This window comes from Dendroctonus ponderosae, unplaced genomic scaffold, assembly GCF_020466585.1.
Source record: "Dendroctonus ponderosae isolate FM_Combo_2020 unplaced genomic scaffold, Dpon_F_20191213v2 Dpon_F_20191213_8, whole genome shotgun sequence".
Classification (NCBI taxonomy): Eukaryota; Metazoa; Arthropoda; class Insecta; order Coleoptera; family Curculionidae; genus Dendroctonus; species Dendroctonus ponderosae.
Window position 1 is genome coordinate 5218386 of NW_026019016.1, and position 15693 is coordinate 5234078.

At 41.5% G+C, this 15693-nt stretch overlaps 1 protein-coding gene and 1 long non-coding RNA gene across 8 annotated transcripts in view; one reads left to right on the forward strand and one right to left on the reverse strand.

Annotated features, from left to right (window-relative positions):
• Nucleotides 1–6: 6 nt before the first annotated feature.
• Nucleotides 7–4079, forward strand: LOC125505429. Its single transcript, XR_007282160.1, has 2 exons — nucleotides 7–244; nucleotides 3107–4079. It is a non-coding gene; the product is annotated as an uncharacterized LOC125505429 (long non-coding RNA).
• Nucleotides 3210–15693, reverse strand: part of LOC109534322 (rho guanine nucleotide exchange factor 12) — a 25524-nt gene continuing 13040 nt past the window's right edge. For 4 of the 7 annotated variants that reach the window (XM_048669167.1, XM_048669171.1, XM_048669166.1 and 1 more), the window contains 18 exons: nucleotides 13402–13440; nucleotides 9715–9889; nucleotides 9107–9191; nucleotides 8994–9049; nucleotides 8850–8939; nucleotides 8607–8791; nucleotides 7589–7822; nucleotides 7359–7520; nucleotides 7177–7300; nucleotides 6950–7117; nucleotides 6675–6892; nucleotides 6529–6616; nucleotides 6166–6473; nucleotides 5892–6026; nucleotides 5592–5779; nucleotides 5056–5253; nucleotides 4857–4997; nucleotides 3210–4796 (listed from right to left, as the gene is read on the reverse strand). In XM_048669167.1, the coding sequence (XP_048525124.1) occupies nucleotides 4758–4796; nucleotides 4857–4997; nucleotides 5056–5253; nucleotides 5592–5779; nucleotides 5892–6026; nucleotides 6166–6473; nucleotides 6529–6616; nucleotides 6675–6892; nucleotides 6950–7117; nucleotides 7177–7300; nucleotides 7359–7520; nucleotides 7589–7822; nucleotides 8607–8791; nucleotides 8850–8939; nucleotides 8994–9049; nucleotides 9107–9191; nucleotides 9715–9889; nucleotides 13402–13440 (2633 nt within the window). In that variant the 3' untranslated portion in view covers nucleotides 3210–4757. The remainder of the gene's footprint in view (nucleotides 4797–4856; nucleotides 4998–5055; nucleotides 5254–5591; nucleotides 5780–5891; nucleotides 6027–6165; nucleotides 6474–6528; nucleotides 6617–6674; nucleotides 6893–6949; nucleotides 7118–7176; nucleotides 7301–7358; nucleotides 7521–7588; nucleotides 7823–8606; nucleotides 8792–8849; nucleotides 8940–8993; nucleotides 9050–9106; nucleotides 9192–9714; nucleotides 9890–13401; nucleotides 13441–15693) is intronic. The other 3 variants (XM_048669168.1, XM_048669169.1, XM_048669170.1) reach the window with 3 other exon arrangements.

Consider the following 15693-nt stretch of genomic DNA (forward strand, 5'->3'; position numbering starts at 1 on the left):
TCTTTTCCGTCCTCCCAACTTGAACAGTGAATAAAGCGAGCGTATGTGAATGTTTATAGGCATCTCTTCCCCCTCATATGCGGAGCCAATGACGTCGTCATCGTCTCAAGCAGCCCTTCCAACCAGTTCGGGGGATCCTCAGCAGCTGCAGGGGACCATCGTATGATATAACCTGATGTGGGGGAGACGAGGAAACAGCCTGAGGAAGAAGTGGTTGTAGTCTTAACGCCTCCACTCACCGTAAGTAAGTGAATGCATTTTATATAAGCGATGACAAGTGTTGCGAGGATGAGGAGGAGGAGATGGTGGAGGGAAAGTAGGCACTTGTTCTTCAATGAGAATGTGGCGAATTTTTGCGCCTTTGGTTTAAACACATCGAACTGTTCTTTCGTAGGATTGTTTGAAATTGGAGCGTGTGCTTGTTAGGCACTTGAATAGCTGTGGCCGGAAATGTGTGCAATTTTAGCTGCCGGTTCTGTGGGCAAAAGTAGGGCCTTTTCTTATGCAAGCAAGCATCGGTATGGAGATCAGTGCGAATCGCGAACGTCGAATGGTTATGAAAATAATGCGGGTTTTGAAAATAGCTTAGTATTTGGTTAATAATTAAAGAACTGGTTGAGCTGCAAAGCTCTAGTTGCTTAACCGGATAGACTTAAAAGACGCATTTTTTTATACCAAAATTATTTTAGACGTTTAGTGTTTAGCTTGCAAACCGCTCTTAGTATTCGCACAGCTTAGATATCTTCAGAGCAAAAGACTCATCCAAGGACAAGCATTTAATTTAGCATAAAAAAGTCTATCGAGTTTCATCTCTGGCTGAGAAAACTGTTAACGGAAATTATCCAAACACTTATTTTCAAAATATTGCCGTGCGAACATGCACTTTGAATAAAAATGTCAACAATAAACACACTCAAATCGAACTGCAAAGGATGATTCATCCAAAGGGCTATCGAGCAAACGATTATATCATACTGTAAGTTCTGTAGCTCGGTGCGTTCGGGATGTGATAAAAACCTCAATATTGTGTCAAAATGCCGATTAAATTTTCAGTTTGTTACGGGGAAATAGGTCGTCGGTCTTTTGTCTTTCGGCTCATATTTAGAGAACCGGTTGAGCTGCAAAGCTCTAGTTGACATTGCGGGATAGAGAATTGAAGTGTGCACATTTTTATATAAAACATCAGTTTAGCAGTTTCTAGTTTATACGCACTGAACTTCTCAATTTATCGCTATCGAAGTGCTGTGAATTCACCGTGCAAACCGGTAAGTAGCTCATTGCCAAAATGCTTCAACATTTTCTATACGAAAACCGAGCACCCGCAAAAGAAAAGGTTCACTTTGACTAGAAAATTGCCCACCAATTTCCGGCCGTTCTGTATAAATGTGAAAATTGACCAAGAAAGTGCAACTAAACTTGTTTTTGAGGGATCATATGTAGGGTTTATTATTAATAGAGGCCTTCTAGTCAACGTTGGTAGAAACATGTAAATAATAGAAATTGTTTACTCGATTAAGGCTTACTCATTACCGCACTTCTGCTGAGGATCACTTTGAAACTTGTAAAGTTCTTACGGCGATATTTTCACTTGCAACTTTACTTTGATGTTGGCAGCATTAAAAACGAATCAGCACCTCTCTAGTAAGAACAACCGTAAGATTTTTTTTAAGTTCTATACTATAAACACTGCACGATAAATTTATTTCCAAACTCTCGGAGAGTGTTGACTTTGAATAATTTAATTAAATATAGACTGAACTTGTTCTATTAGCCTATTAGATCTATAAAGCAGGTAGGCTTGTTTATCTAGTTTTGATAGATTAGCGAACCGTCCACACTTGGAACTGTCTGTGACAAACTACTTTGTAACTTTTCAACTTATTAAATCTTCGGAGAACATGCAAGTTGCAAATTAGTGTCGTCCTGTAGGAAGTTCTTCTACTTTGTAAATATAGAGCCAATACCCGCAAGCGCAAGGTCTAGATCTAGAAACTAGTTGATTTTTCAAACCCTTGAAGGAGTGCCGGCAGGCAACCGACAGCGGCATTCGAAGCCCTTTCAGCTTCAGTCAGCTTTCGGGGCTCGCACGGCCCGATTTAGGTCCTAGTTTTAAGACTGTATCGTGGTCCAATTATTGTCTTTAGAAAACAACCTTAATACATATCTATCTCTATAAGCGGAATATATTTTTCTAGAATAGACCAAACAGCATAAAAGATTACGAAATGACCAAAACATGCGCTTTGGTACTATTGCTTTATTATGTCATGTACATAGTCGAGAGGCACTATACGGTTTTTCTAAATTTTGGCTCTATTTTGAACCCGGCCAGGGCAGGATTCTTAAGGCCGCGATACGCATGCTAATGTACATTATGGATCACCAAATCATGAATCTTTTGAGTCGTCAAGGCGTCGGATTGAAACAGGTATAATCTCGAGATGTGCCAATCCCACATCCAGGCTGCCACGACCGTTTTCGAACCAATTAGCTGGGTTTAGCTTGAAAATAACACTCGCGAAACCAGTACTTTCTTTCGTCCGAAATAAACGGCGCAAATTTAGGGAGTGTTGGGAAATGCAGGCTCGAAACTGGGCCTGAAAGTGTGTCTGCGGGATTAACACATTTCGAGATCTATACTTACTTACATTAAATTCCCCTTATTTCGTAAAGAACCTTTCGGAAATGATGAATTCATTATTACACAATCTGCCCAATAATTAGAGTTAATTAATTCTAGCAATAGTAGTAATAATAAGAGTTAAGAAGAAACACAATTTAATTAGGAAGATGGTTTAAATGTTAAGCTTTCTAACGCGTTTTATACCCTTGGCAGTTTCTGAATGAGGTGTTATGTATCGAAAGGTGTTTCATAATTATACGTTTCTTTCTTGATATCGATTAACGAATTGAAAAAAAACTCTAGTCCAACCGCATAATAGGCGCGATTTATTGGATATTTGTTAATACCCCCGATTGCTCATCAATTTCATGTTAACAGTGTATAATTTTCATTCTACGACGACACTCCAACTGTGTATTTTAAATTTGGCACGTCAGCTGTATTAATAAATTTCATTTATCAAGCATTTTGTTTTATTTGTAGATATTCATTGAGAATAACCGTTGTTCACTAACTAAACAAGCACACAAGGACTGGATGAACAAGGTAAGAATTGCACTTTTAATACTGATTGTACCCAAATGGCTAGTTTAAAAGGGTTTATTACGTAATAAGAGGACTGTTACCTTTTTATATAAATACATAACAATAATTGTTCTAATTATTAGCTTGCTGGATGTGGCTAATAAAAAAAATACAAAATTAATAACATAATAAAAATCTACATAAATGCCGCATCTTTCCTTGGTTAAAAAAATACACATAATTTGATAAAGCTATTACGTAAAAGCAAATGGATGCTTCGTTAAAAAGGCACTTTTCTCTAAATGTACACTGGCTTTGTCAGTGGTTGTGTAGCACCCATTCTCCTCATTTTCTTCATTTACCGATAAAAATACATCTAAATTAAAAAGCTACACTATAACAATAAATACAATACTATGTTCAGGTAGATCGCGATAAAAACACATTGGACAGTTAAAAAAATTGCAAAACACCTTGAAACAATCAATCGTCTCTAGAGTGGAAACCTCCATAATGAATTAATTTTATTGTAAATATTGCACTTTTTTCGTCTATCCAATGCAGATTTTCAAACTTAATCGACTGAAGGTTATTTACATTCACATGTACAAGACAGGTTGGTTACTAATGAAGAAAAGGACCTACGCTTTTGTAATAATTACTTGAACACCCTGGCATTTGATTCTATTAGGATCTTTAGTGCCTATTAAAAGCACTTCCACATAAGTAAGAAAAAAGTCGCCGAATAACAGCGATTTTAAGTAGTCGAACTAGCATTAAATTAATGAAAATAACAGAATCCAATACCAAAACTGTCTCGAACTAAGAATGATCAAAAGAGTTCAATCTCAAACGTATTCGGTTTGCTTTCATCAGTAACACTCGGAATTTCAACATGAAAACACGCTCTATTTTATGGCAAACTAATAACCAATCATGTACCGGGTGTTTCCAACTTCAATCCACCGACTAAAATGGAGTTTTCCCTCTATTAAACAGCTGAAAGTGCTTTTCGTAAATTTCATATTGTCGCCAGTGGATTTTTTGGCAAATACCCCGCACAAATAGAGTTAAATTCAATGTTACTTTTGACTAAATAATATTAAAAACCTAATGAACTTTCCGAAAATAAGAGCAAACAAATTATTTTCGATCCTGATCGAAACGTGTATAAAGCATTGATGAGTAAGTAAGTACGAAATTAGTTAAGCTCTAACCGCAACAGGTCTTTTTAATTGATTTTTCTCCTTGTTATAAATGCGACACCTAAAGTAAAACTATTGTAAATCATACTTATCGCTCATGTTCGGTCCCATCGAGCCACTTTTTGTCTTTTTTTCTTCCAATACATACAATCAGATGTTGTACAGAGTGCAACAATAAATTTTCGAACGAGAGTTCGGCATCGATGGGCGCCACTCAACAATGAATGGTTGCCGTACAAATAATATTGCACAAATTGCAGCAAAACTCGTAGTTTTCCTTCCACAACAGTCACTATTATCAATGTATCATATATAAATAGCGTCTATAATAATAGGCCCGATTAAAATATACATTTGGGTACCCTACAGTTTTGACTTCGCCCTGTTTGGTAAGCATTTACCGTTTAGTTTGGATCGTCACTTATTGCTTCGCAAAATATCTCCTAGAACAGAAATGCTATATTAGTACAGTTGTGTCATGTGAAGGTAAAGTGAGCACGCACCTGGGCACTTTCATCAGGGTCTAATGCATCTTCAAATGGCACAGGACTATGTAGATGATGCTCTTCGTGCAGCTGCTCCCTGATTTTATGCAGTTCTTTGCGCAGCCGATCACGGTCCTCTTCTACATGCTTGATTTCACTCTAAACACAACAGAAATACACGTGCCAAACATTTCAAGCGATTTACCGGTTTACTGACCAATAGAGTGGTAAGCTGAGAGCTTAGAGAAGCGGCAATTTCTCCAACTAATCCAGCAGGCACACTGGGAATCACAGATCTGGTTTCGGTTGCGCCCTCTTGGCTGGCGCAAATGGGCACTTTGCCACCCCTAGCAGCGATCACATCACCTTCCGTTATGTTGAGGGCGTCGTTTACTGCTCGTTGAAGAATATCAACCTAAGTCCAAACAACAATCATCTAATGCGTCATGAACAGTTAGGTTTTGCGGGTACTTGGGTTCGTAAATATTTTAGATCGCTTGCCCCCAAATGACTTCGGTATACCGTGCAATTTTCAATTTTGGCCCAATTATAGTTTGCCAGATATCGATCACCCGGTGGGACACCCTGTATACAACCCCTTGACATTACTTATTGCATAATGTTTGTAAGACTAAATAAACATTGTAGTTACTTACATTCTGAAAGGAAGATAATTCCAAAATAGGCACGCAACAGAAAACAGCAAACGGTAATTGAATGCGATTGGGAGTAATTTTTGGTTTTTTGCCTTACCTGGAAGACAGTGGCCAGCAGCCGATCGGTTATATCCAAAGAGTGGCTGTCCGCATTGCTTGAAGCAGTCGAAGCCATGTCGGCGATGTGCTGAAAGTCCTCCCGCGGAATGGCAAGTAAATCAGCCACCAGATCGTCCTTTTCGGCTAACGTTTGTTTCACTAGTGCATCTTTTCGTCGGATTTGCTCTAAATTGAGAAAAAAACACATCGAATCCTTATTCCGCACCGATTCAAACACAGCGGAATATCAACGGCTGGTGCAATTAAAGAAGCGTATTAGAAGGTTCCAAAGCCCTACCTAGGGGTGTAAGCTTCGATTCTGCCGTATGCACTGGTGGTACCGCTACGCTAACTTGCGAAGGTTGGATCAAAGGCCATTCTTCAGCGCTCACTTTCGTCGTTACGTGAATACCACCACCACCACTCGTCACATCTAGAATAATACCAGGACACCTCATGTTAGTTCTCCATGCCCATTTAAATCGACTTTTCGTATAAAAGAAAGGTTTAATTTCCGATTGCACTCGGTACCAGTTAGTGGTTAGTTTGTTTTGCTGGTGCAACTTCATTACCCGACTCTTTAATACCTGGAGTGTGATCGCCGCCTGCTTGAGGATCCTCAACACTCACAGCATCATCCTCTCCTGCGGCAGTTTCTGCAGGTTGGTTTGCGTCCTCTTTCTCCGCAGTTGTGAAAGAGGACGAAAGTCGGTCTGCGGATTCAACAACGGGTTCCGGTTCCCTGGATGCCTCCCGAAGAATCGATTCCGAATCAGAATCGGTTACGGGCTGTGTAATGCTAATGCTGCCCGTTGTTCTGGTGATTTTATCCTCTCGTCGGTTGTATGCTGCTGCTGCATCCGTAAAGTGCTTCAGCCATCTAGCACCAAACCATTTTCTTAAAAACCATTAGATTCAATGGAAAACTCGCTTACGTTTCCCGCTTCGATTCGTCTTCCGCTTGAAGATCGTACATCTGACTGCTGGTGGTTGAGGTATTTACGAGGAAAAGGGCATTTTTACCTACGCAAAAAAACTCAATGTGGTACACATCTGGAAAGGTTGCGGTGGTTGCACTTACAGACAGCATTTTCACGGGCTAAAAGTGTGTTCATTTTGATGATGGGGCTCAATGGAGCCATTGGGGTGGACGAGCCCGACTGGAAGAATTTCAAAATGAATTTTTCGCTTTCCTTTTGAAATATCACCACCATTTCCTCCATCAGGAGAACGTGCACGTGCACGTTCGCTTTATTAGGCCGTCTAAGTTGAAGGCCACCCTCTAGTATCAGCTTATACCTGCGAAACAACCCCTCAGTACTCTAGAGCCGTTATTTGGCTGCACTAATTACATACCTAGTTAGATCGATATTCCTAAAATCGTTCACAATAGGATGATCGCTATTCTTGAAATTAGAAACATCCAAATGTCGTTGAATTTCCTCGAGCCGATGCCGGTTGTGGGCTAGTTTGGCCGCCTCATCCACGAACCCCAAGATTGCCTTGGAGTGAAGGTGCGCTTCCCTTCAATCGACAATAACAACCTGTTCAATCTGCTAGTGGACGAATCAAAAGTCACATACCTCAGCTTAACTAATTCGTCTTTGTATTCACTACACGTCTTCTCTGCTGCTTCGACACTCTCCACCAATCGCTCCAGCAGAAGAGGGTATCTGGTGATTCTCTGCATTTCATATGGCACAATACCTGCAACAAATCAAGCACCAGTTTGAATGCGATTCACTAATTTTTCGCTTGTAGTTACTTTGCAACTCTAGACGACGACACTGGCGTTTCTTCTCGCACTCGCACAGCAACGAGTCAAACTTATTGTCTCGCTCCCGCCGCTTCTTGATTAATTCAAGGGCCAGTTGTTGACGCTCACAGAAAGAAGCTGCCGCCTTTTGAAGCTGCTCACCCTGCGGTCCTGATTAATCAAACACACACACAATTAATTACCCCCAAACGGGATTCGGACAAGTTTTACGAGCCTACCGGTGAAAGTGGCCAGCAGCGTGTCGCCGATTTGCCTGACTAGTGGATCCTCTTTGCGCTTGCGACGCAACTCCTTGTTGATCTCCGTGTGGACGTCGAGCAGCTCTTTGATATTCGGAAATATTAGATTGATCTCATCGGGCTTCAGTATCTGGCTGGAGACCAGCTTTTTGTAAAACAGCTTGTACAGGACTTTCAGCATTCGCACATGGGAGGCCTCCGTCAGGAAGATTTCTGCAAATTATTTCCGCGTTTAAAGTTTCAATAGATAAACTGCTGGCTGGTGATTATCAGAGCGGTAACTGCTTACATGTGAAATTCCGCCAACATCTACAAAGCAAATTGCGATAATGCCAAGTCGTTTCTTGTTTTTTTGTCAATAATTAAAGTTAGTATTGAACAACAACGAAACTTTCGGTGTTATCACTGGCAATACATCAATCAAAAGGTTCCGATGCAAACAAGTTTGCTATAATTTTATTGATTAATTGGAAAAGCCTGTTTAAAACAATATTTTTAGAACCAAACTCTTTACAATCTAGATGTCGAACTTATAGAGTGAATGTGAAACTATGACTGAATGCTCGCTTTTCTTGTGGCTTCTTTTATAGTTAACGTATGCTGATCCTAGCAGAAACGAAACTACGTCTCATTTTAAAAGAATAGTTGACGTAAGTGACCTTATAATTATATCCTGTTCCGGAAATTCCCGCACTAATAGAGGAAAGTGCACTCTGTTGAGTGGCGTAACAAGTGTCGCTTTACTTGTGTCAATCTATGCACTCTCGCAGATAGGGTAAGTCCAGCTGATATAATATGTGGGGGTGCCTGAGACTAGCAGATTTCGAGATAAATCGGTTAGCCGATCGGGTACTGTGCCGCTTCTAATAGTCTTTGGGCACCAGCACCCAACATGCCCCATTTTTCCTCCCAACACCCACAAAGGTGAGAGTAGAATCGAGGCGGGCCGAATATTATCAGGCGTTCACAAATAAACGGTTTAATCTTTGATAATTACCGTTGATTACTTCCTGCCGCTTCTTTTCGCTCGTGTTTAGTTTCTTTAGTTCTTCGTCAGTCACCAATTCCTGCCAGTTCAGAGGATCAGCCTCCCCATCCATATCGGAGTCAGAGTCAGACTGAGTGCGCACCGTGGCCTGGTGCACGTCCATGCTATTGGACGGACTTTCCGACAGCCTGCCACTGAAAAAATCAATCCATTGATTAGCAAAAGCAATCTTTGATATTTGCTGCCACTTACTTGACGGCCGATATACTGGAGTTGGACGAACTGCCAGAGTCGGTGTTTTTGGATAAATCGGCCTGCCTCTCGTTTTCCACATCGTAGCTGCTAAAAGGCGCGCGAATATGAGCAAGGATTAAATAAAAAATTACCAGCCCTTACCTGGTGTTTGTTGAATGGGAGGGATCGCTGATGTTCCTGCGCTGCTGCTTTCTGATCTGCAGTTTTAAAGCGCGTTGAGTATATTCAAAAGAAACAAACAGAAAATCGGGTACCTTTTCAGACTGCTCCTTCACGCTCTCAGATCGGTTAATGTGGCCCCCAGCCCGCCGCTTGGCGCCCGCCTGTGAGCTGGCAGAACTGCAAGAAAACAGAAACAATTTCCGTGAACAAAACAAACTACACTCGGCTACAGCACCGTTTCGCTGCACACACACACCTAACCTTCCTAGTGACGGTCGTCTTGCTGAAAAAGTCTGCAAGCGATCGCCTCTCGGACATTCTCAGCACGCAAAAAACGCAAAAAAACCACTGAAAAAAGCAACCAGGCGGACGTTGCTAGAACGGCAGCGCCTCGAAAATAGCTGCAATTTCGACCGCTAATCTAATCTCCCCGATAAGCAAATGAAGCTTTATGCCTTTATAGGGTGGATACTGGAGCGATATGTTTTCAGTAGTGAAACGATCACATCGCCAAAAGCGTCGGTGAGGTTTGGCGATAAATAAATGCGTCACGTCTATTACTACTTGAAATCATCGTGACATAATGAGCGATAATGCTAATGCGAGTCTACCAGTAGTAGTAACAAGTGAAGATAATAAATTAAAACGTGCCAACTGGACAAGGATGAATAGTTCTAAAATAGACAAAATTGTTTCTTACTTGTCTTGCGACATCGACTCCTTTTTCTCCACACTGGTTTCCGTGTGGTTTAGAGATCCATCGGCTTGCTGATGGCTGTTTGAGTCTTCGGCAGGCCGGGCACCTTCTTCACGAACGGCGTCCGGCCGCCGATCCGATCCAGTCCTCGATACAGGCTGCGACACTTTCGATTCACCTAAACGAAAAACCTTTGAAAACTGTCCAAAAAAGCCACAAAACTAACTGATTAAATCCACCCATTGTTGTTGCACCACTCAACTACATTAAACCACTTCCAAAGGGTTACCTTTATTAATATGTAACCAACTAGGGAACTTATGCAAGCTAGTACTAGAGCCGGTTAGGCGCGATTCGCAAAACGGTATAAAGTCAAATTCGTCTTTGCACAGAGCAGCCGAACCATTATCCATCACTTTGGCTCTTCGTGCCCTCAACAAGCTCAAGTTAATCGCACTGCTGGACTTTGACTTGGCCAAAGCGGGCCGCTCTAATCCGTTGGATTGGGCGTTCTCTACCGACTTTTGCGAGCCGAATGGCCGACTGAAAAGCAATTGTTGGTAACTTTAACGGCCTGATTACTGCCTGAAGACCTACCTGATCCGTTCCAAATTTGTGGTTTGTCTGGTTAATCTGCCAAAGTGAAAGTGGCCCAATGATTTCTGAATTACTCCTGAAATCAATTAGACGTTACTCCCAGGCTTTGAAACACAAAAAAAACAGTTCCTAACCAGTGGGAGATGCCACGTCTTCTTCGGGTATTCTGCCGTTTAGGTCCAAGGACTTCTTGGGTATTAACTTTTTATATTTGTTGTCCAGATCGATTTTGGCGCAATCGTCGCTTTTGCTTTTGTAAATCCGCGATTTCACCCTTTTTAAGTAGGAATTTGATGTTTCCGTCGTAGCGGGCTTAACAAAATCTGCCGACTTCGTCTAAAACCACACATACGCAAAATTGGACAAATTGGATTAAATCAATAGGCACCTGGGAACTTTTCTTGTTACTATCCGTCTTTTTGCTCGATTTGCTTTTTTCTTTCGCCTCTTTCACAGCGACTTTTGAGCTTTTCTCCGGCGCATTTTTCTCCAGCTTTATCGGCATTTTCAAGCTCTCGGTGCTGCCCGAGAGTTTGCTGCTGGCCGGCCTGCAAACCACAACAAGTCCATAATATCCACACTCGCATTGTACCCAAAAATCTACCTGAACAGGTCACTGAATCTGCGATTTTGCTTCTTGCTCTGATCGGTAACAAAAAAACCGCTTAATGCCCTAGTCAGCGGAGTCGGAACCGTGATTTTCTCTTCTTCGGCAATTTCTTCAGCGCTTCCAATTTGATTTTCGATGACAAAACTGTCGCTGTAACGCTTCACCGAAGTGTTACTAGTGCGAGCTGAGTTCGGGTTACGTAAAACAACACCGTCACATTCGTCTGTGTTATTGTCGATTAATTCAGTCTCCTTGCTAATACTTTTAGGCTAAAAGAGGACAATCATTGGAAAAATCCAGTTTTATTGAGGCGATTTTTCAATTCTCTTTGCAAAACACCCTCGTATATAGGGCAAGTGTGATAAGGACGTAGTGGTATCCATAGAAACCGCTATATCGCGCTCCCTTGTGTATGCATCACTTGACCTACCAGGCGCAATGAAAACGTTGCCAGCATTTAATTGAAGGTGTTTTTGTTGTTTTTAACTTGGTTGCAATCAAATGACAAAACAGATGACATTATGGAACAAATGGAAAGTTTAATTCGCAATAGATGAACGAAATTTGCTGATTCAACATGGCCTAGATACCCACTGCCCACTCGGTTGCATGCGACATGTGATACTTTAGGCGAACAGTTTTTTTTGCGCTACATACCTTTGTATTATTGTCTGCTGGAACAATGACCGTCTCATTCACTTTATCCGGATTCTTGGCCGTTTCCTTTTTATTCTTATTCCGGGCCCTGTTTCGTCCAGGCTTTGGATTCGGAGATTTGGTGGGTTGCTGTTTTTTCTTGTCCTGCTCGTTCGCAGCCTCTGTCGAAGGCTCGACTGCAGCTTTATCGCCAGCATTTTTCGACTTCCTATTGGTTATCTTGTTCTTGAACGAGGTCATGTTGCTGCCGCTTTTGTTTCGTGTGTCCGCTTGCTTAGACCACATTGCGCTTTTTCTCACTCACATCACTATTAATGAATTGATTCAATGAATACTCGCTCATGGCAGGCGTGTGCGTATTTTTCCAACACCCCACGATTAAACCCATTGGCAACGGAATTCACTCATCCATCCAGCGCTCAGTTTCAATTGTCATCAGAATAATTGAAATTCAAACGGTGCGGTACTTGAGATGCGCATGCAATATTAATCAACACAGTTGGTAAAAATATGATAATGATCCCATTAGATCAGCAAGACAATCGAATTCTCTCGGCCGTTATCTTGACAAAACAAAGATGATAACATGGTTTGTTACCGGCTGAATGAAACTTTCTCCGTGTGGAAAGGACCCTTTTTATAATAAAGAGAAACCGAAAAGCCCCCGCTTAACACACTGGCTGGCTTAGATCATTAAAAATAGCCAGTTACATCAACGTGCAAGGTTGGATAATGGCCATGTAATTGGAACAACCATTATCTTGACCGCGAAGAATTTATGTTGACACTATTTACTTAAAGAGCGAATCGCACCAACATGGCACGAAATCCATTTAGTACTGATGGTCCATTTGAACCCACCATCTGTTTTAAGGGTGCAAGTGAAATGGCAGGTGGCTGGCAAAGGGGGCCATTGTTAAACACCTGGTTTCGGGCCCATTATGCGGCCGCTTTTGTTAAGGTACTATGAACGGTGGAAACCACTTATTACAGCGGGATAAACAAAGCACAGGTACCGACAAACGGACCCGTGTTGCCAAAACAGTGTAAAACAATTAACTGTATTATAGTTAATTAAAATCCTGCCAACGTTTATAATAAAAATTATCGCCTAGTTTATTCGCAAACCAGCACAGATAGCCCGTGCTCACAATTGTTCAAAGCACTAGACTTAAAACCCATAAAACCAACATACTAAGGTGTAATAAAGCTGTAACAACACCAAGGCCAACTGTTATTGCAATGAACTCTGCATAACAGGATTACATTAGGTGAGATTTCGCCCATGTTGCGTCGATTGCCCAATCGGCGTTCCATGCTTGCCATGGGTTTAATCGCATTAGAGCCTATGGGGTAATAAAAAAACACACAAACAGCCCGAATGACCATTGGGCAAAGGTAAACATAACCCTACTTTGACTCGATCTAAACATTAGAAGTCTAGTGACACGTTAAGTGAGCGCAGTTCCCACGCAATTGCTTACCCAGCTTCAACCGCTCATTTATTATCACAATCACGTGCACTAAAAACAGGAAACAACAACGAAATATCGAAAAATACAACAGAATAAACACAAACAGGGCGTTTTCATCAATGTTTCACTAACGTCAAGCAGACATTCCACTGCGGTTAGAGATGGCTGGGCAACGCCACGATTACCGAATTTCCTGCTAGGTATGAAAGCGAAAGCGACACTGAATGTCGATAAAAAACAATGGGCGTGGTTCAATATCAATAAAAAAATTAATAGATAAAAACAGTACAAAAGGGATACTAACTATTCAAAGTAACGGGTGGTGCAACAACAAAGTTTTGTAATACTTACCTGCTCGTCCTAGCGAGTAAATACTTTGGGAAAACTTACCTGAAAAAAAAAGAAAATTAATTTAAAAACTACTTAAAAAACAAGTATCTTTAGTATCTCAAGGTAAATTTTGCAGCAAATCCTTCCCAAAACTCCCCCAATTATGTAACGCAAAAAAACAAAAAGGGGCGCTTGGGGTATTGTGTTGTTGGCCCAATTTAACGTGCTATTTTAGTTGGCATTTCACTGGCTGGCAGATTAAATGTTCCGCGATCCGTAATGGATCCTATATTTAGCCGAAATGAATTATGCCCTAAACTTTTGGCTTGATTTTTTTAGTGGGCCTTGTGGTTCTGGCCGAATTGAACCAATAAATATCCAGTCAAGTAGAATTCGGATTTTCCAAGTGGCGCCAGCCAAACCGGCCAAACAAGACCGAACAACCGGCAAGCTTCCAGTAGAAAATAAGTTCGTTTTCTTTATAAAAAGCAGTGAAACTGTATTTTTCAAGAGTCGACTTTTGACGTAATTTCAACTTTAATTTGCGGACTTTCCAGAGACAACTTTTCCAAACTCAGAAGTTTTACGTTAGTTTGGACAGTAACATGAGCCACAATGTTCTTTACAGCTTTGGAGCTTTGCCTTTGAAAAATTACCAAAAATCGCCCCTAAGTCTTACGAACATTACACCCCAGAGATTCAAAAACAAAGCATCTTTTACGGTGATTAAAAATTTCAAGTCCCCACTTGCACTCGTTTGTGCAGTACGCAACTTTGAAACATGTGCGACAGAATTGTGCTCCGCATGAAAGCGTGAAAATTTGCTAAAAATCTGCCTTTGGCCGTAAGAACACGAAAGTCGCAGGAAGCCAGAAGCAAATCATCCTGTAGCGCCATAGAAAAACCGCTAGTCAGTATTTGTCCTCATTTGGAAAGTGCTGGATCTTGCTGTGACATGTAAAAGCGTCGACTTTCATAAATTGACCAAACTCGCCCTTAAGCAAAAAGCATCCTTTGCGGTCATAAAAGAGACTCGAGTGGAAACTCGCCTTCGTTTGGACAGTGGCTTTGAATTATGAGCGGCAGGATTATTGGCCGCATTACAACCTCGCAAAGTTGGCAAAAATCGCCCTTAGGCCCTACGAATGTGAAACTCTTCAAAGTCGGAAAACAAATCACTATTTATCGCCTTAAAAAAAGGATTTTGTAAAATACACTTGAAACAAAGCACGAGGATTTTTTGCACAATTTTAGAAAATCGGCCTGTAGTTCTTTGTCTTGTCTAACTTTGATCCAGTGGCCCCGTTTTTTTAATGAATACAGTATTTGTTTTAAGCAGACAAAACACCGAAAGCATTCCTCGTTATTTTAGTCCGCATAAATTGGCAACTTTACAAAATAATTTGACGCTAATTTGCACGGAACTTAATTAATTAAGTCGCCCTTCCATGAAGTAAGTAATCGAGAAATTTAATTACTTAATTGCCTGAAATTGAACGGCATAATCAGTCAGTCTCTTAATGGAAAGGGCGCCGAAAACATAATGCGGCCATACCTGACGTGGAAGCCCAATTCGGCAACTTCAGTAGCTTCTTAAAGCTGCTGGATCGTTTTATATTTCCCAATTTCGAGGTCTCCTCCGGCTGTTCCATATAAAAGAGTCGATGCACAGCATAAAAAGTTACGTGCACGTCACTGACCAGCTGAATTCACTCGGAAAGTGTGCACACCGGCATTCGATTTTCTACCGGCACGTCAATGGCATGTGGGTGCCAAAAAGCTATTTGGAAAAAGATTCGGATTTCGAGTAAACCCACCCCGCTTAAAAGCGCCCCTTTTCCTGCCGGCCACCTTGAACGAAAACTAGCGAAGGGCGCGCGAAGGGAGTGTTGCTGCCGTTTACTTCCTGAGGGCTCAAGGGGACGACGCAATTTGTTTGGGACTTTCAATTTGGTGTGGGCGTCTGGATGCGGGAAAATTACTCTTCTGCGGTCGCAACGAATGCCGTTACGCCTTTCAGAACTCAGGGTTTAGCAAAACAAAAGCCGACACCGAATGGAATATTCCAGGATTTCAATCGGGCTCGCATTATTGGAAAAACATGCACACGAGATCGGCTCATGTGCATCTGGAAATCGGAAATTTCCACGACTGCTGTTGCATAACCGAACTACTTGAATGGGGCATAAATTTCAGCTCTGGAAATAGATTCAGATAACTGGCGTTTTCGCTATTGATTGATAAAGACGAATGAAGCACAGAATGGACACTAACCAGGATCCTGTAAGTGTTTGTGAAGTCGGATAACGAGGA